Source organism: Tripterygium wilfordii, chromosome 11 (assembly GCF_013401445.1).
Source record: "Tripterygium wilfordii isolate XIE 37 chromosome 11, ASM1340144v1, whole genome shotgun sequence".
Lineage (NCBI taxonomy): Eukaryota > Viridiplantae > Streptophyta > Magnoliopsida > Celastrales > Celastraceae > Tripterygium > Tripterygium wilfordii.
Genome location: NC_052242.1, coordinates 2,695,899 through 2,720,080, shown reverse-complemented (window position 1 = coordinate 2,720,080; position 24,182 = coordinate 2,695,899). Strand labels below are relative to the sequence as shown.

At 37.1% G+C, this 24,182-nt stretch overlaps 4 protein-coding genes and 1 pseudogene across 7 annotated transcripts; 2 read left to right on the top strand and 3 right to left on the bottom strand.

Moving 5' to 3' along the window:
• Positions 1–461: 461 nt before the first annotated feature.
• LOC120009173 (30S ribosomal protein S9, mitochondrial-like) lies at positions 462–3,559 on the bottom strand. Its single transcript, XM_038859646.1, has 4 exons — positions 2,916–3,559; positions 1,538–1,978; positions 965–1,045; positions 462–781 (listed from the first exon to the last, which is right to left on the bottom strand). The coding sequence occupies exons 1-4, from the start codon at positions 3,463–3,465 to the stop codon at positions 690–692; spliced, it is 1,164 nt and encodes a 387-aa protein (XP_038715574.1). The 5' UTR covers positions 3,466–3,559; the 3' UTR covers positions 462–689.
• A 590-nt stretch (positions 3,560–4,149) lies between these two features.
• LOC120009172 (beta-1,3-galactosyltransferase 7-like) lies at positions 4,150–9,792 on the bottom strand. Of its 2 annotated transcripts, none has more exons than XM_038859644.1 (10): positions 9,501–9,792; positions 9,269–9,365; positions 9,086–9,144; positions 8,787–8,992; positions 8,620–8,683; positions 6,337–6,409; positions 6,037–6,245; positions 5,815–5,940; positions 5,357–5,466; positions 4,150–4,805 (listed from the first exon to the last, which is right to left on the bottom strand). In XM_038859644.1, exons 1-10 carry the CDS (start codon positions 9,587–9,589, stop codon positions 4,657–4,659), a joined length of 1,182 nt encoding a protein of 393 aa, XP_038715572.1. In that variant the 5' UTR covers positions 9,590–9,792; the 3' UTR covers positions 4,150–4,656. The 2 variants fall into 2 exon arrangements, with proteins under 2 accessions (XP_038715572.1, XP_038715573.1); XM_038859645.1 differs by having other exon boundaries at positions 8,787–8,983; positions 9,501–9,791.
• A 2,886-nt stretch (positions 9,793–12,678) lies between these two features.
• Positions 12,679–14,007, top strand: LOC120008661 (annotated as a pseudogene).
• Positions 14,008–15,985: 1,978 nt separating this feature from the next.
• LOC120009224 (eukaryotic translation initiation factor 5-like) lies at positions 15,986–19,709 on the top strand. 3 transcript variants are annotated; one of them, XM_038859707.1, is made up of 3 exons: positions 16,032–16,139; positions 17,420–17,642; positions 17,729–19,709. In XM_038859707.1, exon 3 carries the CDS (start codon positions 18,074–18,076, stop codon positions 19,400–19,402), a length of 1,329 nt encoding a protein of 442 aa, XP_038715635.1. In that variant the 5' UTR covers positions 16,032–16,139; positions 17,420–17,642; positions 17,729–18,073; the 3' UTR covers positions 19,403–19,709. The 3 variants fall into 3 exon arrangements, with proteins under 3 accessions (XP_038715634.1, XP_038715635.1, XP_038715636.1); XM_038859708.1 differs by lacking the exon at positions 17,420–17,642 and adding an exon at positions 16,960–17,049 and having other exon boundaries at positions 16,098–16,139; XM_038859706.1 differs by lacking the exon at positions 17,420–17,642 and having other exon boundaries at positions 15,986–16,139.
• A 1,712-nt stretch (positions 19,710–21,421) lies between these two features.
• On the bottom strand, positions 21,422–22,308 carry LOC120009842 (heavy metal-associated isoprenylated plant protein 24-like). The gene is made up of 2 exons (XM_038860556.1): positions 21,978–22,308; positions 21,422–21,821 (listed from the first exon to the last, which is right to left on the bottom strand). The coding sequence occupies exons 1-2, from the start codon at positions 22,132–22,134 to the stop codon at positions 21,526–21,528; spliced, it is 453 nt and encodes a 150-aa protein (XP_038716484.1). The 5' UTR covers positions 22,135–22,308; the 3' UTR covers positions 21,422–21,525.
• Between the last annotated feature and the right edge of the window lie 1,874 nt (positions 22,309–24,182).

Sequence of the window (24,182 nt, the reverse complement as noted above, 5' to 3'; positions counted from 1 at the left end):
TTAGTAGAGAAATGTATAAATATTTTAAGAAAAAACAATCAATCGATTTGATTTTGACGATTATTTTGAATAGCCCTACTTGTTCTGACCCAATCAGACCGACGGACTGGATTTGAAACCTCTATTAGTCTATTACTATGAATCGAATTACATCCTTGATCCGCCAATCCATTGGCAAATCTGTAGTGTTAATTGCATCAATGACATGCCAATTAACAGTCCAAAGCAAATTTAGCCGCTAATGCCTCCCCACCATTCTATCCACCTTTGGCAGAATTTTTGTTCTTAAACACACAATTTCTCCATTACAATACGCTTCTCCAAACAGTTTCGCTATAGTTTACACCACAAATGCTGCAAATGCAACATAAAAGGCAACTAAATGCCATAACACCATGCTTAGTGCTCTGCTCGTCCAACTCTAGAATTAACAGTCAGCATTGCCTTTGAATGACCATAAGTTGCAGTGCCAAATACGTTCTTTCCATAAATGCAAACAGATTACAATGTCACTTCAAAATAAAACAAGCTTCATTGACTATCAAATCTACAAAATTCTGAACTCCTCTCTTGGACGGATGATGTAAGGGAGGATTACAAAGATGCATTAGGAAAGAAGCTCTAAAAGACACAAAATTGAAATACCATAAACAACTGGTCATGAAAAGAATTGAAGCTTAGCACATTGATTAACGCTTGACCCATTGGAAGCTCTTTCTTGCTTTTGCTTTCCCTGGTTTCTTCCTTTCCACAACACGTGAATCTCTCGTCAAAAAACCAGCTGCAAGATAATGCAAGTGAAAGACTCGTTACTTCTGGGAAAAAACTAAACAACAAACTGAAAGAAGAGTTCACGTGTTGTTCTCAACCAAAGAACAAGAAGCCACTCACAAAAAAAATACAGACACAAAATCCACATGAAATAATGGACAATTCAAGCAAAAGAAGTTCATCAAAGTCATACCACTTCTCAGGGGAGTACGCAAATCTGGTTCCCAGTTTTGCAAGGCCCTGCTGATCCCCAAACGAATTGCATCAACTTGACCTGTCAACGAGAAAATGATGAATTTGGTTCATTTAGAGTTCAGGCATGCATAAATTGATGGTATCCGAATACGATAACAATACAAGATAAGAGATAGCAATGTGTGCCAAATTTTTTTAAAGAACATAGGAGTCATATATCCAGTGTCAATAAAAGCAATCCACCTTTTCAAGAATCAGATTCATTCTTATGCCAAATTACTTCTACAAGTCTTCCTCTTACCCAGGTTAGTCCCAAAAAAACTTTAAGGTTCAACCTGTCCTAGTAATACAGAACCTTTTCATATAAAATGGATGACAAATTTTTTCTATAATCATGCGTGGGGCATGCATTTCCAAAACAAAAACATGATGGGTTACAAGAATTATTCTGCAGGTGGTTATACTGCAAACCAAACACCACCAACTGGCAAGAGACAATAAAGATTTTTGCAGGATAAAATAAGCATACAGACAATAAAGATTTTTGCAGTTCAAAAGCACTTAAGCTCACCTGAGACGCCACCTCCTTTCACTGTGCATTTTACATCCCAAAGGCCCAAGGTCTTTGTCTCAGAAAAGGGCCGAAGAAGAGCAGCACGATGATCAAGCATCGGGAAATAGGTATCGAATTCTTTATCATTAACAACAAACTTGCCATCACCAGGTTGAACCCAAACACGAGCTATGCTGCATTTTCTTCTTCCAGTTCCATAAGCCCTTCCCTTGTCATCTACTTGCCTCACCCTTGCTTTTGCAATTTCTTCTTGTTTCAGGCGCTCTATATCAGCCCTTGAGGATTTTCTAGTATTCTTCTCATACCGCATGTCTTCTATTTCACTTAGAGGTGGTAATCCTTCAATTCCTTCCAAATCCTTCAGAGCAATTAAACTGTCCAGCATTGCATTTGTTATTCCAGAAGCTGCAATAAGATCACCAAATGCATGGTTTGGACCTGCAATTGAAAAGATAGTCAATGTAAGTTACATAGATAACCAGCAAAGATGTCATAAGAGTGACAGCCACCATCTCGATCTATAAAAACTAAGATGGTATACAATAGATCCAGTTAAACAGCAGGATTAGAAGTTTCAAAGCAAAGTTATACATAGTTGACCTGACACTTCATCGAACTTAAGTAACTCCTCACATGCTAATGAACATATGACTAACAAACAAGCTTCCCAATCAGCCATTTAACACACACAAAGCACAATGGCTCTATAAGCATTTTTTTTATACAAGTTTTGATTTCAGGCAAGTGAATTATTATCCAGATTCAATGACGCCTACTATAAATGAGTGAGAGTAAAAGTAAAGTTGCATTAGCCATTAAAAGATTAACCGCAACTATACCAAGAGGAAATAAACACTACCAATTTCAATACATGTTGACAAGTCTCTAAGGAAAAGAATATGTGGTTTATAGATCGAGAGTCACTACTAGGTCGTTCTTTTTGTCAGTTCCTTTTGCTGTTCAGTATCTTCCCCACATCAAATTTAAACGCTCAATGCTACAATCAATCAAAACAAATGCTGACAACTATACCCCAACATTGATCACCTAGTATGAAGCTCGGGATTTTAAATATATCAGGACATTTATTCAAACTCATTTAACAATTAAATGAAGTATATTGAGCTTAAGGTTAAAGGATACCAAAGCTAGTCGAATCTAACTTCAATGTAGAAGAATGGGAAGGGAATCACAAGAAATACATAGCAAATGAAACACAATGTAGAATACTGTAAGGCTTGAGAACATCATCAATTCAACGTTCTTGACATGTGAGAACAATATTTATGGGACTGCATCGAATGAAATGAAAACTATGATTCGAATACGAAGCTATCAAGCTGGAAAACTATGCCACAGCAAGCTCTAATATTACCTTTGAGTACGGCAGTGAGCTGTCGCTCCTCTATTTCAAGCCTCTTATTCTCTTCACTCTTCTCCATCTCCAAACTAACACTACTACTCTCCTCACTCCCGGTTTCACCAACCTCCGCTGCAACCTCACCAATATCAAACACGTCGTCCTTCTCCTCCTCCAAAAGGCTCCATGGTTTGTATCCCTCCGCAGTCATCCACTCATCACCACCGACAACTTTCTCTGCCGTCTCCTTATCAGCTCCTCCAAATACATCGTCTTCTCCACCAGCCAAAGACTCGGTCCCGGAGATCCCAGCGAGATTGCCGGAGTCCTCACTAAAGAAATTGTCAAGTTTTCCGTCACTTTCTCGGGTGAATTGCCATGAACCAGTAGATTTGTCTTTAGAACTGTTGTTGCTGTTATTATTGTTATCACTGGTTGAAAGAAACCGCGAGGATACCAAAATCGAAGTAAGATTGTTGTTGCTTGCAGGATATGATTGGGATTTTGAGTAAAGGTTGGACAACAATCGAAAATGGGAGGATTTGGGGATGAGACGAGAGAGCATGGTCGGGATAGAGGCTGCGACAGAGACAGACAGAGTCGGAGTAACTTTGGAGGTTTCTGGGGGTCGACTACAGCCCTCCCACCCATCTCGCTACCCTCAGATAGAAATAATCTATCCAATCTCAGCCGTAGATTTAATTAATTTGATAATTTCCAAAGGATAGGTAACCGGTTGCCTATTATGTTAATCACATGAGGCCCATGATTTCCATTGATCATGTGCATCACGTCAATATTTGAAATAGCCTAAACAAAAAAAATACTTGAAGGGACGACAGATCCTAATGTTTTTATCCTAACTATTCTCAAACGTTAATATAGACGCACACAATTTCGTATGGATGAGAGATTCACGATTTTACATGAATCATGTGCATCATCTTAGCATAAACCATCCCTATATGAAACAAAAATAGTAAGGATATCAATGATTTTGTTGCAATTATCCCAAATGTTAATATGAACGAATGTGATCCATGCAAAATCGTCAGCCATATACAAACTTAATCTTATCCAAAACAAGATTTACTGCAGACCTTCCCTTTCACCTTTAGAAAGGATTGTTGTCGATTGGTGGCAATAACAACGGGAAGACTTCATAACAACCTGTTCAAATGCTGTAAATTTAAGGGTTTAGACCAAAATCACAACGGTGAAAGTGAAGATACACATAACAAACCAGGAGAGTTTCAATAGGGACCATACAATTTTTCAATCACCGCTATAAATAGGTATAATATATGGTTAACTCAAAGAAGCCACCACCAGAGTTCAAGAGATTACACTTGCAGCAGCATCTGCGTTCTTAAGAGATACTTATATCTAAAACTACATTAATAGTCTCATCAATGAAGTTATGAAGCCAGAAGCCATGTGGTAGTGCAATATTCGAAGTATAAAATTACAAAAAAGAAGTATAAATACCCGATTCGTAAAAGAATTGGAAGCTGTGTTAAAACTATCAACATCCCAAATCCAGGTCTGGGCGACAACTATCAGTCCATATAAGCAGCCGCCACGGAGTCACTGGAGTGGAAGTCATAGAGGAAACATATTTTACCAGTATGGTATTGGTGGTCAATTCTGCCCCAATCTCAACTCTCAACCACCTTTCCCTTTATTTTTGACAGTATTTGTATATTTGATTAGCTTCTCTACCGCTTTCTAGCCAAGAACACGTCTTAATTGATTCTTAAAACAGAGCACTCCAAACAACTCCATCACTTTCAGCACATTTTTCATGGACAAATTTGATCTTCTCCACTGACTTGCAGATTCCACTACAGCTCCAATCAAACGATGCAACACAGAGGTTACCAGCCTGTGCCTTCCGCTCACAATCTGAGATGGTAAGAGTGTAAGATGTTAAGTTGAAAGAGAAAAAAAAACGTTAGGAACTGATAAAATCTATTTTGTAAAAGGAAGGAATTGACAGAAATTTTATCTGTATACCAATCCCCCAAGACACCAATATGTAGGGCACTAGGGCAGTATGGACAAAGTTTTTGCAAAGTCAAGTTTCTTTAGATGTAATGGAAATTAAAAGGAAAAAACTCATGAAAGGGTAAAATACCACCAAAGCAAGTGGTGTTCCCACATTAATAGTCTCATCAATGAAGCCATGTGGTAGTGCAATATCTAGAAATTGGAAGATGCTTCAGTTTTTTGTGATATCTGAAAGTACGCTTATAAACAAGAGAAAGAGGGTATCTCGGGGACCATGTGCACAAGGTGTCCGCATGAAGGAAATCAAAACAGAAGCAAAAGTAGCTTAACAACTATAGTTTTATTTCCGAACCATAAGAAATCAAAGATGCCACCCTGTTTTAAAGACGATACATTAATTACATATTCGGGGGAAAAAAAACCACATATGTATTCCAGATCAATACCTGGTGGAGTCCCACAGCACATATTGCGGTCATCAATGTGCTCAATCTCAAGGCCGATAAACCAAGAACCAAGCGAAACATCCTCATTAGCATATTTATGCAATATGGGCCTACAATTACAACCAAACACGTCTTAGAAATTCCATTGCCGCTCAACAACCAACTTTTCTGGCGACAATTAAACTCGGACGAAATTAATAAATTCAAAGTTTCTATCAACTACTTTGAAATACATCCAAAGGTACATTGGACTTTATATTTGTGACTGTTTCCAAACTTTTAAAACCGTGGTGCTCAAAAATTCTTGGCATAATAGGCACACAGGAAATGTTTCCAACTGGGCATGTAGGTACTGAATTAGACAATCTATAGAAGTGGAGACTCAGACTAGCATAGCTTATGACTCACAAATACAGTAAATTCAGCAATGCAAATCAGGTGAAAATTCCATTTCTTACTGGTTGACAGCGATGTAAGTGGCAAGATCCTTTGAGATTGCATATATCTGGCCAGTTGCATGTCGGAAGTATTTGTTCCCCTCGTCTCCAAACTTCAAATACTCCGGTTCATGATACTTGACATTCCTATAGATGACCAGAAATTTAAGCTTAAAAGATAGAATTCTGTGAGAGATAACGAAAAGGTAATGTTTTGTAAACTAATAGGAGCAGAAGGAATACTTTTGAGCAAGAACAGGTCCAGTTTTCATGCACCCAATGTAGACCCTTGGCTTTGAACGGTGATGGGAAAGAGTAGCCGCTAGCATTCCCAGATTTACATGGACATCATCGTCCACCTTGACATAGAAATCAGCATCCCATTTTTCAACTGCAGTGGAGAAGAAAATTTTTGTTTTTGCAGACAATTCATGGTATCCCTCAACATGCTCCTGCAAGATAACACGAGAAATAGGCTAAGTAACTTGTAGAATGTCCTAGAAATCTCATATGCACTATACATCATGCTTATGTTTACTTTACCAGTCTAAGAAAGTCCTTGTGCTGAGCATCTTCAGAATCAATAGCCCTATCCAAAATACTGTTGGAAGTTGCACTGAACAAACAAATACAAATATCACTTAGATCAGTTCCCTAGTACATACAACAGAGCAACATTATGTTGCTAAATTGCCTTTCAATGTCCAATATAACTCCAATATCCATTAAAAATGAGATGTAATGCATATCAATTTATAGATGCACTATAAGAAATTGCAATTTTCAAGTTATGATATGCCAAGCATTGCTAATTCACTACCAATTCAACCAAATAGTGGGAGAGTGGCAGTATCCAGGTCTCTTATCTTTACTTATCAAAAAAGGTCTCTTTTCTTTTCTCCTTGGTCTTTGGAGAAAAGGAGGAGGACCAGAGTGCTGGGAGGAACAAGAAAAGATGGATGAGGAATAGAAGATTCGTACCACCCAACTCCAATCTTTATCAGAGTAAACCAAGGATCAAACATTGTTCTTTATCATCTAAAAATTTATTGGTTTGATCCAAATTCAAATTCATTGGACCAGAACTGTAGATTATACTGTTTGACGGGAAGGGGAAAAAAAAAACCCGAACATCCAAAAAGATAAAATCTGTTTAAGAAGACACCAAGACTCTATCACAGACATAGTATTAAAAAAATCATGTAACTGGCAATGAATTAATTTAGTACCATTCATGCACCCATTAATTTAGAAGACAATGTAATTATTTTCCTTTCTGCATTACTCTAAAATTTACTTCGACATGTATCAGATAATTCGCATAATTAGTGTAATTCATTTTGATAATAAACAGCAACAATGTTTTATGACTTTGAAGGCCATCGACATCTTATAGTGCAGCCATCACAAAAAAGGTCACAATGCAAACTGTAGCTGCAAAAGTTTCGAATAAAGTTTTTAGTTTCAAAATCTCCAATGGTTTCATTTCTGAACTACAGTTGACAGAGCACTGTGCCCACAAGATGCTATTTAGCAATCAACAACACTGTTTATATTTATCCAAAAAATAACTTAGTTCATATTTGGACATTTTGACCATAAAGTTTGCAATACGTTTAAGGAAACAAATAGGTTGATTTTCAAGTTAAAAGGTAGTGGACAAGAACTAATTCATCCAAACCAAACAAAGCAGGTAATTTGTTGACATAATGGAGGACAAGCTAGAAAACCAGAACGTCTGAAAAACCTTAATTTATCGCCCAACATGCTTCAACAAATAATTAAGTTCATTTATATTTGGATTTTATAACCCATAAAGATTCAGTATAGTAAGGAAGTAAATAGGTTGGTTTACCTTGTTAAAAGATGTTAGAGGAGAACTCATAATCCCTACCCAAAAAAAAGTCATGCAAGTGCGTACAGCCGTACAAGAAAGCATGGAGGACAAACTAGAAAACATGAACTCTCCATAAACCTTCGATTTACCGCCGAAATCTGTTAAATGACCCACAATGCATGAATGTGATGTACCAAAAAATCTGCGGTACCTAATGGAATAGGTAACAAAGCAACCTTCCCCCCCACTGCTACTAAATCACTACCTCCCCAAGTCAAACTGGTGCTTGTTGTTGCACCTGGGGCCATTGTTGTGGTAAAGGTCGTAATGCCAGAGGAATCATTACCGCAGGGCATAGAGGGGGAGGTCATAAGCGTCTATACCGTCAAATCGATTTTCGACGGAAGGAAAAAGACATATATGGTAGAATCGTAACCATAGAATACGACCCATTATACAGCCCAAATGTACGTCTCATAAGGATATGCTTTTGGACACTAAATATAGATTTCTTTCCAACAACCAGGCACAATAATTATTAGCAGATAAGGAATGCAGCCCCTGTCTCTCCCCAATTTCATATGAAGGATGAAAAAATAGCATAATCAAAGACAATTAGCACGAGTTTTTGCCAAAGGCACTTCCGATACACTTGAAATGTGTTCAAAGTGGTGGTACACATGCAAAAGAAAACAAACCACCTCTCAGGGTCTAAGTATCTACGCTACACATATGCCATAATTAAAACTGAAACACAAATGATAACCCAGAACACTCCATTAATTGAAACTAATTATCAATTGCTTAAAGTTGCTCCTCGAAACCTACAATATTTTATTGACATAACAAAAACCACACATTATTTTGCTACACGTGAAAATGCAAAACTAACTACCAGCCATTTCTGAAAGCTCTAGCCAATCTTTGCCTTTTTTATTCTAGTTTACAATATAGTCAATTAAATGCATGATTGAAGTATACGATTTTACCTGTGGCCAATCATGAAACGGATAACAATCCCCTTCTCACGCTCAAGTTGGAGAAGCTTTTCCCCTGATTAAAAACCCAACCACACATTTGAAACATCACAAATCAAATCAAACAAAAGTACAGAAAAACAACTATATCAACATAAAATTCATTGAGAGAGGGAGACCTCGAGGCATCCAAGTCTCCCTTACAGAGTCACGCCTCTTCCTACTACTAAAAGCAGTGTTAATTCCAATAACCACAAAGACTTTCTGCCTGGGAGGCCCCTCACGAGACAAAGCCGAGCCCTCCAAACTCTGGATTTCCTGAGAATTACGACTCGTCGCCAGCTTTTGAAGCGTAGAAACTGCCTTGTCCAGCGATCTGTCAAGCCTCCAAAAAGTTCACAGAAGTGACGAACATATTAGCAAATAGTCCAATTGCTTCACAAAATCGATAGAAACGAGGAACCCGATTTGAACTCACTGAATTGCTTCGTGGGTTTTGTGAACTTCCTCCATGACATCATTGTCAGGCGAATGCTTCTACAATATTATCGAACAATAAACATATTGGTCTTAATACTAAGAGATACATCCATACAAACAAAACGGACTGGAAAAAAGAAGAACATCAAGAACCGCATTTAGACTCGATTCAGAGAAATACACTCTTGGTGTTGCAATCCTCGGTTACGATTTGCAGCTCTTGCTCACGTCGACGCTGCGACATGAGCTGGCCGTTGGATTCGACTGGTCCCCATACCCTGAATCAAGATCCGCGAAACAATCAAACTCATGCCAAGATCGGTACCAATCGATACACAACATCGTAAAATGAACCCCAAACTCATGTTCACTGAATAAACCACAAAATTAAATAAAATTCAAAGAATCTTAACCTGTTGGAGAAGACAAGTCCAAGAACGAAGAAAGATACGCAGAAGAATGGGATCCACTTGGTAGAGATTTTGACACTGCGGCTCTTCATCGTCGGCGTGAGAAAGGGAGAGACGCCAGTGAGGAGGAGATGTGAAAGGGAATTTATAAGAGTGGGAAGGTTTGATTTCTCTGAATAATTTACGCGCCTTGGAGCGTCAACATGTTAGGCAGCAGGGTCCGAATTCGTGCCGTTTTGGTCTCGTCGTTGAAAACTCGTTTGTGAGAAGACTCACTCCGTCCCGGCAGTCACGCCATATGTTAGAAACTTAGAAGAATCCCTTTTCAATAGCTCCATGTACTTGATATAGTGATAGTGCATGATATGTCGCATTTCTTAAACAAATTTAGAAATGTTTTAACTCTTAAAATATATGTTAAGATTTTAAAAAAACTATTCAGGATCAATACATAAAACTATTTCTAACGATATCTATTATCGATGAGTTTTATCTGTAAAATCTTAATTTCATTGTTTTTTAAATTAAATTTCAAAAAACAATGAATTCATAACTAAGATAATGGATTTTAGATTGTGTTTTAAAAAACAATGGAATCTATATTAAAATAATAAATTGTGGACAATTAATTATGAGATAAAATAGTTGAATAAACCTATTATGCTATCAAATTAATGTGCTACATGTCATTTTTTATCCTTTCAGCCTTTAGGTGCGCATCACCATGGACCCCCGCTTGAGCATGTCCCACTCACCCGGTTCGTAACATCCGAGTTTCACATAAATTAATCTCATTCTCAATTGGGTTAGGAGTGTTAAAACAAATTGATGGTCAAATCAATCGATTCGTCAGTTATTTTCAAAAAAAAAATCAAAAAATCGATCGAAATAATCATCGATAACCGACCGATTGATTGGTTATTTTCATGTAAAAAAAAATCAACAGTTTACACCTCTAATTTGGGTATAATTAATTAATTATACTGAGTATCAAATTTATTAATGATATTTTTTGTAATGTTACTACAATGGTAAATTTTAAAAAAAATCGGGAATGACACAATATAAGTTTATCGTTTAGACATTCGATATATACTTAAATTCAAACCAAAACTCAATGTGTGACCACAAAAATATTGCTCTCAGTTCGAATCGAACTCATGATTTTTCGAGTCCACACAGTTTAACCCTACATAGATTCACCACTAAGGATTAAATGGTAAGTTTTTAATAATAGATGGGTAGCTTTATTGTTGTCATAATTAGATATAATAAACACTTTTTTTTTTGAAACAAATAGAGGGATTGGAACTATGATTATCAATATAGTGATACACATCATCCTTACCACTCTAACTAGTAACTCGAATGTAGATATAATAAATACTTACATTATCGAATAAATCTCTACAACCTTTTTTATATTATGAAAAATTATCTTATTTAACTGGCACTATTATCCTATATATATATGTCAAAACATCTTTCAACCCAACTTGTTAAAAAAAACCTTTATTTTTTACGTATCAACGTCTATTACTTGACAAATTTAGAGCTTGCACGAGAATGAGTTTTCTACACGAAAAGTCACGCACACACAAATCATGTTTTCTTCACTAGTTAGTTAGTTATTGCCGTCTCTCCAATAATCAAACATGGTTAACAAGTCCTCTTTGATCCTCAAGTTCCATCATATGCGAATCCAAATTGATATTTGGAATTCTAAATGTGAATAGAACAGCAGGTGATGGGCTGGGCTGGGCATACATTGAAGGATAAAAAAGAAGAGTAAGATTTACAAACACATGCAACAAAAGCAAAAAAAAAAAAAGAAAAGAAAACACGACTTGATAATCAATAAGAGGTGGCTCGGTCGGTAATAGCTGAGTTAGACTTATATGTGTCGAATGTTCGATTTTAACTGCACATATTTCTCAGCGGTATTGTCAAAAAAATAAAATACAACTTGATATTTAAGGGTATCCGCTATTTGGAATTATAATTGCGAATAGAAGTTCAGAACAGTAGGTGATGGGCTGGGCTTCATTTGGGCTTTAAATGTAATGGGCCTTATTCGGTCTTTTGTATTCTAATTGAGCTGTGTTCGATCTTACTTATGGGTCAGGCTTGAGGTTTTTTTTTTTTTAATGAATAATATTGATTTTATTATTAAGCTTACCCTAGGCTGACCTTACACAACGAGCTCATAAATTTGTTTAAGTCAGATCCGAGCTCATAAAATAATCCCAATCACGGAGGAAAACAAAGCTATATCAAATTTAACGTTTAAATTTGCAACTTAATTTACTAAATCCAAAGGGATAGGGTAATTTTTATGATCATAAATTATAGAGGAGGTCAATTAGATACTCGTAGATGCATAAATCATACTTTCTTACTCTTTAATTTGGGAGAGTGAGCATCAATCAATCGTTAATCATAAAACACTTAACTATAATAATTTTGACTAATGGATAAGAGAATAAAGGTTGACCCAACAAATACTTGAGGTATTGTCTCACATTGAGCCAACGACTCATACGGGTTTTATCCCTAAAAGGGTCCTCTAGTGTTAAGAGGTTGGACACATCTTATCAAGTGAATGGAACTCCGTATATGAGCCTCTTCAAACATGTCAACAATAATTAATTATTGGGGATAGATGGACCAGTTGAAAATCCAATTTTTGAGATTGACAATGAGCATTCATTTCTAAGTGATCTGGAAAGTTCTTTTTATAGTTATCGAATTTCGAATTATTTGAACAATGGACCCGATAGTGAAGATCCCCGCTCCACTACGATAATCGTACGCTCGCAAGGAGTCCTATTGAAATAAAAAATATAGGCCTGCCATTCACACTTGCTAAATTGTCAATCCTACAATGCTGTATTGAAATGAACTTGGTGATTTGATATACTCCTGATATTTTTAGTTACGTTTTTGCAAAATTCTCCCACCATGAATGACATTCATATCCTCTATTCCTCTTCATTTTGGTCATTTTCATTTGAACAAGAGTTTCCCATGGCGATTTATGTACTGATTGATGCTTAAGATTAATTCAAACACTAATTAGGACTAATTTTTCCTAATTATATTACGCAAAAAAAAAAACAAATAACTAGAATAAAAAGACAAATAACTTAATTAATCTTTTCCATAATTCCATATGGAAAGGATGGGAGATCCTCATCCGATATGCAAGAAGATACCAGACCTCGTCGCCTCCTTCGTTGACACATTCGTCGATTTCTCCGTCAGTGGCATCTTCTTGCCCTCTTCTAACCCTCATGCCAATTCCAATTCCAATTCCAATTCTCAGGCTGGGTCTCCCACTGATCCGCTGCCTGCATCCTCATCGTTGCAGACCCGTTACCCAGCCCCGGACCGTCTGATCGCGATCGGAGATCTTCACGGCGATTTGGAGAAGTCCAAGCAGGCATTTCGCCTTGCCGGATTGATTGACGGAACCGATCGATGGACCGGTGGGTCAGCAGTAGTGGTTCAGGTCGGCGACGTGTTCGATCGTGGCGGCGAGGATCTCAAGATCCTTTATTTCCTCGAGAAATTGAAGCGGGAGGCTGAGAGGAGTGGAGGGTATTTGATAACGATGAACGGGAACCATGAGATCACGAACGTGGAGGGTAAGTTAAGTTCGCGACGAAGGCGTGGTTCGAGGAATTTAGGAATTTAGGAATTGGAGATTTTGGTTTCTTGCGGGAAACAAAATTAAGGATTTATGCAAGGGTTTGGAGAAGCAAAAGGATGTATTTCAAGGGATTCCTTTGGTTATCCGTGGTATGAAGGAAGAGTATCAGCATGGTTTCCGGGCAACGATAGCTGCGTTGAGGCCAGATGGGCCTATTGCGAGGCGGTTTTTGTCGAAGAATTTGACTGTTGTAGTTGTTGGGGATTCTGTTTTCGTACATGGAGGTGAGGAATGGGCTGAATGGGTTGATGGGGAAATCGGCGCCGGAGTATTGCAAAGGGAGGAATGCAGTGGTTTTTTTTTGCGGAAGTTCTCTGATGACTCGGCGAGAAGCTGTGATTGTTCTGCACTTGAACATGTTCTGGCTACCATCCCTGTTGCTAAGAGGATGATCACGGGCCACACCATTCAGGAGTTTGGGATCAATGGTGCTTGTAATAATAGGGCAATAAGAATTGATGTTGGCATGTCAAAGGGTTGCTTGCACCAATGGCTTGCCTGAAGTTTTGGAGATTAATGGGACCTCCGAGCTGCGAGTGCTAACCTCCAATCCTTTGTATCAGAACAAGTATAAATCATATTGGGATGCTGATGGGAAGGAAGAAGGGTTGGGGTTGTTGCTTCCAGAACATGGATCGACCAAAGCCAGTGGAAGTGAAGACTTGAGTTGGGGCGCTATGTTCAGTACATTTGGCCCGAGCTTCTGCGAATGTAATGCGTTGAAGGATCGCAAGCCGTCTATCAATATTATTTAATATTAAAAATTAAATAAATAGGATGGATATAAACATGTCATTAGAAAACATCTCAAAACGTTAGAATTCAAACATTTTTTAATTTTATTTGTTAATTATAGTTTGACAATGATTTAAAAAAAATGCGTTCCATGTTAGATTAATATAAAATTCTACAAAAACCAATCCACTGACAAAAAAATTTAATTGATTATGTGGAGAGACATTACTTAGTACATGTGTTTTAAGAAATATGTATTGTTTATTTGACATTATCTAATAAGATGTCTCAAGCTTCCTTTCTTTTCTTTTTTTCTTTTTACAAAAGGTCGTAATAAATTAGGTAATTGAGTCGTGTAGACACTCGGGTCATCATAAAGATGGAGTAAAATCAAGAGAATTAAAAATACAAGAAAAAACTAAAAATCATAAAGACAGTCATCGTTAGACATTTTTGGACGACACCGTATTATACCAGACAATCGTCGAATGATTCTGTACTCCACTGGTCTACGCTAGATAATAAAAACAAAACAGAAATATCAACACACATATTACACATTGGATTTTCAACAAGGATCTTGACTTTCCGTTTAACAAGAGAGGCTGATCTCTTTCAGATCTGAAAATCTGCTCACTATAAAATCGAATATATGTCGTCGGAGCACACTAAAAATGCCGATAATCAAAGATCCGCGACGGATGGAGGAAATCTATAACAAGAGAAGAGAAAGAATTAATATCGTAATAATGGCTCTAAATCTAATGATCTCTGTCAATTAGCGTATAAAACTCCAAATGCCTTCAAAGCAAGAAAGCAATTGTTCATCCTTTGACAATTGGACCGACTCTATTGTTTTTGAAGTGGACAATTTGATTTTGTACTCCATTCACGATTTTTTTAAAGCAGTTTTACAAAATTATCCCTCAATGTCCTCAAAGATCTTCCTTTTATTTTTAGTAAAGCAATATTTTATTAATTTATACAATAAATAAAAAATGCAAGATTTTCGATAAGAAATTTGGGCTTAAGATCCGCACTATTTTGTATTTAGAAGTAGTCTCTTGAGAGAGAGATTGAATATTTATTTGTAAACTGCATTGATAGGTTGCACCTAACTGTTATAAGATACAAGTTTTAACCATTTTAATTTACCTCAATTATCTATTTAGGCTCCGTTTGGTGCTTTGTATAGGATAATGTAATTATACTATCCCATGTATAAGTTAATCATTGGATAAGTTGAGTGGAATTTTTGACCAGCTTTGACAATGATGGTGATGATCCTGGTAGGTAAGTAAGTAGGTAGAGGTAGGGTGGGGTGCCTTGGAACAACTCTATTTCCTCCAGAATTCATGTCCTGACTTTTTCGACGCGTGTGCATCTGTCTTTGCAGTTTGCATAAGAACATAAGAAAAAGTACCTGATTTTCAACATTATAATTGCACCTAGCTATGACCTATACATGAGTAGAGGTGAAAAAAGTAAAAAAACGGGGTGGGAATGGTCCCGTTGTTGGAAAAATTATGATATTATGCTTATACAATATAATTCTTATACAATACATTGTTTTGTTTGTTATTACACAAAATGATAATACGAGATATGTGATAATATGTCTGAACTATCCCCAACTAAAACAATTATTAATTTTTAATCATTTTATTCTTATATGTTTTTCTTTGAAAATTTTTAAAAAAATGGTTAGGCATATTTGTGGCTAGGGTTATTTTTAAAGATGATATATTTTTTTTATGATTTGACATATTATCTCTTATCTTAAATGTTTCGTATAAAATTAAAACGTGTTGGAGATATTATATTGCTTACGGCCTATAAAAGCCTCGTTTTATATAACTTTATAATATTCTGAGTTTTTTTTAAAAATCACTAAATATCTGATAATTTTATTAAAAGATAATTTTAAAGGATTTTTAAAAGAATTTAACGAAAATAAATTATAACATCAGAAACCTAAATAATTAATAATTATGGTGGGATGTTCTCGAAGGGACGAGAAAAGTAATTTTATCACGCTGAGTTTGCCCTAACTTCCATCACTTGCCTTGATTTTCTCTCGTCAGCAGTATATAAATCGGGTTTGGTCATTCCGCCTCCTCATCTGTCAAAACTCACAAAGACTTCCCACAACATTCCATACGCACAGCCGTGCCCGAAGGCCTTCCTCTCTTCAGGTATGGTTTTCATTTCTTTTGTGTTTTTCTCAATCAAATCTCGTTTACAATCATCGATTCTTTCTCTGGTTTATTTTCTGGCTTGTGTTTTCCATGCTTTCGATGTGAATCTTGATTGCGTCTTCGATCGGATACGGAATCTCTAATTTTTTTTGTCCATTTAAGATTATATTCGACCATTTTTTTTTTGGTATAGATATGATTATTGGTTAGTCTATGGATTCAGAAAACTTGATGGTTAATGCCAGAATAGTAGATCTTGGTTGGATTTTGGTTAAGAGTGTTGTTTAAATGTATGGATTTGGAGGTTGTGGTTATTTCTTATTGAGCCTTAAGGCTGTAGGGAATTTCGGACCGCCATCCGCAACCATTTTGAAGCTTGTAGTGTGTTATGCAATTCTGTGCCTTTTACTTACCTGAGTTGTTTAGAATTTTCATTCTGGAGATGCAATCCTGATAGAGTGCTACAGTGTAGAGTAGTAATATATTGAGTCTAGAAAGTATTCGTTTGTTTACGCCGTAAGGCCCTTAACTATGGTGATTCAATTGTTGGAGGTTATGAAAATTGTTTTTGTAAAGGTGATTTTTAAGAGTACTGGTCTTTAAATGCCGTAAAAAGGCTGAAATGGTTTTCATCCCATGATCCCATATTCCCATTGTAAATTATGCAAACTCCTGGTTCTGTTGCTAAATGCTAGGAAAGAACGCATTGAATTTCCATCATTTTCACCCAATATACTTGTGTTTGTTTAATAATTTACTCTTTTCATATGGCCATGGGATAAGCAAACATGTTGACAAACACTTCATGTTCTTGAAGATTTTTTGGTTCTAGATATAATGATGTGTTTGAACTGGAATTGCTGAAATGGAGCTGGGGTCCGTGGATGTCCCAGGCAATTGCGAGGATGTAGGCTCATACTCTTCTTATGCATATCCTCTCTAGGTTTTTTGATGCCTGTTTTAATGAAATTTACTTTTGTTCTCAGTGTCAGAATTTATTTAGTATGCCCTCCTGGCCAGTATTCGGTATTTCAAACTTTATTTTGTAAGAGGAGAAGGCTCCCTTTTATTTTTTATTGTTAAATTTGGTCAATTTGGAATGTTTACTCAAAAATTTAATATGAAATAGTTGAAGTGGATATCAAAATTTTCATAACTCCTAATTGTTTGGCAAGATCCATCATTTGTCACGTACGGGATTTTTTTACAAGTTGAGCTGTTGTCCATTGGTTTATTGCAATTGCTTTTCTCATATTCTATGGCTTTTGCCTGTGTAGCAAAAATACTACCCTGTGAACAAGTAGTTCTTTATGAATCTGAAGCTACCATGTGAGAGATAGATCGACTATCATGATGCATGTAAAAATTTGATCCCGTGAGAAAACTATGAATATCTTCCAGTTTATTCAACATTGCTAGGGATGATTTCATTTTCGGTGGAAGAACAATTAGTAATGGTGTGGCAACCCCACACACACAGAGGCACACAAATATATGGATGTATGCATAATCAATGGGTTTCATTTTTGTGTACGAGTGTCTTTGGGTTTGTTTATGCAACAAACAACTCGGTTTTTTTCTTGTAGGGAATTGACCGTGTTGTCTGTTATCTATATCTGCAATTTGCCAAAGTGGAGGGCATCAAGTTTGGAGAAGCTTCTTTTATGTCTGAACGAGCTTCTCTTCTTTTGTTATCAATTGGTTTGCTTGGGGAGTATCGTCCGAAATCTAGGAAAAAGGGTTTTTCTGACGAAGTTGCCTGCATGAGTCTTGGGTTACTTGAGAGCCATACTACGCACGGTTTTGGTTGTCGTTTTATGCAACCTTCTTCTCTTGAAAGAAACTTATTCAGTAAAGGAGGATTTCTCATTGCAAGAGATAATAAATCTTTTGATTTCTGCTCCTGATTGATACATCTTTCAAAGTTGAGGATGGCTTTGCAGAATATTGGTGCGTCCAATCGTGATGATGCCTTTTATAGGTATAAGATGCCGAAAATGATTACCAAGATTGAAGGTAGAGGAAATGGCATCAAGACTAATATTGTTAACAATGTTGAGATTGCAAAGGCATTGGCTAGACCTGCTTCATACACCACAAAATATTTTGGTTGCGAGCTTGGTGCGCAATCAAAATTTGATGAGAAGACTGGAACTTCCCTGGTAAATGGTGCCCATGAAACGGCTAAGCTTGCAGGGCTTCTTGAAAACTTCATCAAAAAATATGTTCAGTGCTATGGTTGTGGGAACCCTGAAACTGAGGTGGTTATCACAAAGACACAGATGATAACCCTAAAATGTGCTGCTTGTGGTTTTGTTTCTGATGTTGACATGAGGGACAAGCTCACAACGTTTATTCTCAAGAATCCACCTGAGCAAAAGAAATCGAAGGGCAAAAAAGCATTGAGGAAGGCTGAGAAGGAACGACTCAAGGAAGGTGAGGTCGCTGATGAGGAGCAAAAGAAGCTCAAAAAGGAGGCAAAGAAGAAAGGTTCCTCTGCTAGTTCAAAGGATGTTGCTAAAGGTGGATTAACCAAGAAGAAAGGTAGTGTCTCCGATGAGGATCACTCCCCTTCTCACAGCCAGGCTGATGACAGTGACCAAGTTGTTGTGGACAATGAAGATGGTGATGATGTCCAATGGCAAACAGATACTTCACTGGAAGCAGCTAAGCAACGCATACAAGAGCAGTTGAGTACTGTTACTGCAGATATGGTAATGCTATCAACTAGTGAAGAGAAGCAGAAGTCGATGAAGAAATCTCCAAAACATGAGAACAATGGGCATGAGAATGGTGCGAAGAATGCCAACAACTGTATATATCTCCTGGATGAGATTAACAAATTCCTGAAAACAGGCTCGTCGCCAAGCCAGCTCAAATCCTTTCTGGGATCCCTATCTGGTACTCAGCAAGAACTCATGGATGCCTTATTTACAGCTCTCTTTGAGGGTGTTAAGAAAGGATTTGCCAAAGAGGTGGGGAAAAAGAAGAACTACCTAGCAGCAGCAACTCAAGATGGATTGCACATGGTTCTACTGCATGCTATTGAGTCCTTCTGCACCAAGGCGAGCCCTGAGGCGGTGAAGGAGGTGGGTATGGCTCTTAAAGTACTGTATGACAGTGATGTGTTGGAAGAGGAGTTCATACTGGAGTGGAATAAAAAGGGCCGAGCAGGCGACAATAAAGACTCCCCTATATGGAAGAATATGGAGCCCTTTATTGAATGGCTCCAGAATGCTGAGTCAGAATCGGAGGGGTGATATCTTGTGTCTTCTGTGTGAGGTGCATGTTTTGATTACATCGCTTGGGATCTTGTTATGATGTGTCATTTTGGAGAATAAGGCTTTTAGTCCTTCAGTTAGTTTTTATGAACTTTCGGTAATCGGTATCATGCTGGTCTTTGTTGTCTGGATTGTTAGCTAAACGGGGCACAGGATCGTCTGTGTTGTCTTTTCCCCTTTCTTCTCGTTGGTTCATGTTTAATGAAACCATATTGTGGTATGCAGTACTTAAGTTTCTTGCTACTGTGGTAACAAATATATAGTGTGATTTCTTAAGATTTTTTCAGGTTCCCAGAATATTATTTTTACATATCGTTTTCTTAATTTTTTTTTAGATATCTTCAGGAGGTTTTTGGGATTTAATTGGCTCCCGAGGCAGTCATGGAGGGAGGATTGAGAGTATCTGTGCTTGGGTGTCCGTCTCCGGACGATCCATCATGGACGGGCTTGGACAAGGCTAAAACATATAGAGCCATGACAAAGTCTGGCTGGAGCCCGCCCATGATCTACCGTGCACCCATTTTATGCTTTATATAAGTTTGTGTTTGTTCTTGGGCAAAAAGAAATTCGTGTGTTTTGGTGGATATCTATCAACTCCCTAAAGTAAAATGCTTTGAACTCTGAAAAGATCTTTAATTAACGGGGAGGTATGAATGTTAAGTGGGTATATTTATTTTAATGTCACATATTTGGGATACATTTTGAGATATAGCATTGCTCCTCGTTAAAATTGCTGGAGTAGGTTGATTAATGCCCAGGCCCAATCGTCCTGTCGTTTACGAACTTAAAAGCATTCGCCTAACTCAATATATTGGGCTCAAGTGTTCATAAAAATAAAAGGTCCGGTGATAGAAATATAGGTCCAGATATTGCGGCCCATTATACTACTTTCCGTGCTTCAAAGAATCAAAGATGCATTTTTGAAACTCATGCACACATGCAGACTCTATTATGGATATTTTGCCGTCCTTAACATGCATATTTAATGGAGATATGGGTCAAGTGGGTCAACCTTAAAATATAACGTTATATTCTACAAATCTATACACACACACACACATCTATATATATATATGAGATATGTGTCTTTATGGGTAGGCGGTCAAAAGGTCGGTCGTAACCAAGGAAAAAGTTCAAAAGGTCGGTTCTAATCTAATAGATATGGGTTTCATGTGTACGTTACTTCCAGTTACTGGGAGATTCGGAGGGTAATGGTATCAAGGATTAGGTATATATTGAATTTTTAATATTTATATTTTGGATTTTTTAAATCTCATCATTGCAACGGCAAATGGCAATGCATGGCCAATTAATCCATGCAATGCAAGCACCACTTTGTGTGATCTTGCTCTTGATCAGCTTACCTAATCCAAGACCTTTTGTACTCTCAAATTCTCAATATCTGTCATGTTTAAATAAATTAAATTATCATGAATTTTAAATTATAGAACTTTTTACATTGCATGGTTTTGGCCCATTTTTGAATTTTCTTTGTTATCTTAATAGTTTGACAATGATTTTTAAAAAAGCCCGTTTTATGTTAGGCCCCAGTCTACAGAAAAAATCTTAAATTAATATAAAATACTACAATTCTACAAAAACTAATCCAGTGACAAAAAAAAAAAATCATTATGTGGAGAGACATTATTTAGACCTACATATTACATGTCACATAACAATCTATACTTCTTTTTTGGTACTCGAGAATTACACTATATAAATTTTTTCCTTTAAACATTCAATATGAGTTTAAATTTGAGTTGTCCGGTCAGCACATAGATAAAAATTTTACAGAATGACAAAGTAAGTTGGGCAAAAAATTAGTGTGTGACTCCAAGAGTATTGTTCTTTGAAAGTCAAACTCAAGATCTTCTGAGTCCATATAATTTGACCCCTGTAAAGATTCATCTCTAAACTATCAACCATCACTTGGGTTAACCTAGACTCTTGTCCATTACACTCACTTTATAAATAATAAAATAAAAGAGAAGAGATATATATATATATAGAATATATCAACAATATAATTTACAAAAACTTCATTAATTAATAAAAACAAAAAATTATAAGCTGCATGTTTTTCAATATGGTTACATAATAATTTACATGATAGTGCATGCGTTTGGGTTCTCATCACTGAACATGAGGGTGTAATTCTCGTCCACAGTACTCTCGGTGATGGTTGCGGTCGCCGGAACCTTCCTCACCATATTAGGCGGTGCCTTTTTGTCATAAGCCTGAGAAACATAGGGATGTGCCACCAATGTGTACGGAACGTAAGGCCACAGCTCCACCTTCTTCTTCGTCGTCTTAGCCGCCGCTAACACTTTCTTTGCATCCACGTACCCTGTCACTGTCGCCTTTTGCTGCTTCAGGTCTATTTCCACAGTCTTCGCTCCTACAAATAACACAAATAACATAAATTTCTGAGCATAAAATGAGATTTCTAACCCCACTTCAAAAGTGGACCGAAAGCCCACAAGATCGAAAAACCCCATGGAAATACTCTCAGCTCAGCTCGTATATATGATATATGGAGGAGGAGATGAAATACCTTTGACTCCGGAGAGGACATGTTTCACCTTGCGAGCACAGCCTTCACAGTCCATCCTGATCTTGAGGGACACAGTTTGGGTTTGCTTCCTTTTCTTGCTTTTTTTGAGGTAGCTTGCCAAGTTAGACAAGTATTCGATTGTTCCTTCAACTCCCATTTTTTTTTTAATCTATGGATTGTTTGAACTTGTACTAACAAAAGGGTAGAAGGGTTTCTCTTACACTTTTTGAACGACAAAACTCTACACTATAGACCCTCTTCTTATATAGACATTTTCACTAGAAAAGGTGGTATGATAAAGAAGGATTTGAGTAAGTAAACACAATCTTAACTTGCGTAACAAGAACCAGGTTTAGGGTGTATTTAAGGAAAGTGCGGTACAAGAAAACTTCAAAGTCAGGGTAATAATGTAATATAGGAAAGTTCCAGGTTTAAACCTCTTGTGGAAAAAGACTTGTCAAAAGTTGAAAAATAATGCACAATATTTAATATGTACATAATTGGGGGGTCATTTTGGATATATATATATATGTGCATGGCATAATCAGCTGCCATATTTCAAGCCATCCTTTTGACACCTGGCATAAGAAGAATCCAACGGTTGAACAGACTACCACGTGGAAGAAAAAGAAAACTTCATGAGGAGGGTTGTTTACTAGTTTGTCCACTTGTCTGGATTGCTTCCTTGATTGGGGCATGTTTGGCCGGTGCGACTATTTTTTTTTTTTTGAGAAGAAAATACTGCTTCATTAAGAAGAAATAGAACTGCGATCCGCAGCAATTACATCGTCCAGAAACCTTGGATTTACATCAACCCATTGCCTACTCTCTGAGCACAACAAAGCCTTATGAGCCAACACATCAGCTACTTTGTTTGCTCCACGCTTAACATGACAACAACCTACATAAGAGAAAAGGGAAAACAACTCCTTAATACTTTCAATACATAAACCTGTCTCAGAAAAAATATTATCATCATTATTCAGCCCTTCAATGACTAGTAACGCGTCTCCCTCTAGAATGATGGAATCAAACCGAAGATCCTTTGCAAACAAGGTTGCTTCCCTGGCAGCCAAGCACTCTGCAAACATAGGATTTTGAGGACCTTTTAGACAGACAAATTTGGACGCAATATGCTTACCAGCTGCATTCCTTGCTATCAAACCCAGCCCCACCTTGGAATTTTTAATAGCTGCATCAAAGTTAATCTTCATTGATGAACCTGAGGGGGGGCTCCATGTAGAGGGGCTTAAGCATTGAACTGTTGACCTATGTGGTTCAGACATTAGAGCCGCTTTATAATCAGCTATCAACACCTCTGCCCTCCATCCCACATCCTTCGTACACCCCATTATGTTTTGGTGAAGGGCTTGATTCCTCATGGTCCAGACTTGCCATGTACATACCAGCAGTTTGGCTACGATCTCCTTATTCAGGCAAAGAGCTATAGAATCTAGCCAATGCAAAATAGATTGACCCCTAATCAGTTTAGGCAGACTAGACAACCCAGCGTCATAGAAAGCCTGTTTGACCCATCTACACTCAGAAAGCAAGTGATGCATAGACTCAATATCATTACCACAGAACAAGCAGCCAGCATCAACATCAATAAACCGCGATCTAAGTTTAGCAAAAGTTGGGATAAAGTCATTGCATAGCCGCCAAGAGAAAGCTTTGATTGGGGGGGGGGGCTGTCATTTCCCAGATTAAAGACCAAGGAGAATATTTGTGGGTTACACTTGTCTCAGCCGGTGCGACTATTGAAAGGGAAAAAAAAAAAAAAAAAAAGAGTAAAAATTGTGTTTGCCTCCTATGAAAAGTGTCTTGCAAAGCCTAAAAATTAGTTTTTTTTTTTTTTTGAAAGTTATCTTTATTACTAATGATAGGGATCTTAGTAGCTGATATCTCAGTTATGTCAACTGTTTAGTTATATGCACAGAATTTCATGTGCATTATGTATGACATGTGAAGCTCACGAGTTCACTTGAATCGTATACATCCAACTCGGCATATCTGGGATAATTGGGATACCAAAGTGCTAGGAGCTTGGGATCTTTATCATTTTCGTTATCTTGATCCAATTTAAGACTTTGATTAATCAAAATTAGGTAAGAATTTGTTGAATAATAATCTTAGTTAATTATATGGCACATCCAATTATGCAAAAAAAAAAAAAAAACTTCTTTTACTTGCTTATATAATTTG

Coding starts and splice junctions, on each gene's coding strand:
- LOC120009172 (XM_038859644.1), bottom strand. CDS start 9,589: ATGAAGAGCCGCAGTGTCAAAATCTCTACCAAGTGGATCCCATTCTTC. Junction 8,684..8,786: donor GGAGACTTGGATGCCTCGAG/GTCTCCCTCTCT, acceptor GTTTTTAATCAG/GGGAAAAGCTTCTCCAACTT. Junction 5,941..6,036: donor GGACCTGTTCTTGCTCAAAA/GTATTCCTTCTG, acceptor GGTCATCTATAG/GAATGTCAAGTATCATGAAC.
- LOC120009224 (XM_038859706.1), top strand. CDS start 18,074: ATGGCTTTGCAGAATATTGGTGCGTCCAATCGTGATGATGCCTTTTAT.
- LOC120009173 (XM_038859646.1), bottom strand. CDS start 3,465: ATGCTCTCTCGTCTCATCCCCAAATCCTCCCATTTTCGATTGTTGTCC. Junction 1,046..1,537: donor GAAAGGAGGTGGCGTCTCAG/GTGAGCTTAAGT, acceptor TCTCGTTGACAG/GTCAAGTTGATGCAATTCGT. Junction 782..964: donor GCGTACTCCCCTGAGAAGTG/GTATGACTTTGA, acceptor ATTATCTTGCAG/CTGGTTTTTTGACGAGAGAT.
- LOC120009842 (XM_038860556.1), bottom strand. CDS start 22,134: ATGGGAGTTGAAGGAACAATCGAATACTTGTCTAACTTGGCAAGCTAC. Junction 21,822..21,977: donor TGTCCTCTCCGGAGTCAAAG/GTATTTCATCTC, acceptor TGTTATTTGTAG/GAGCGAAGACTGTGGAAATA.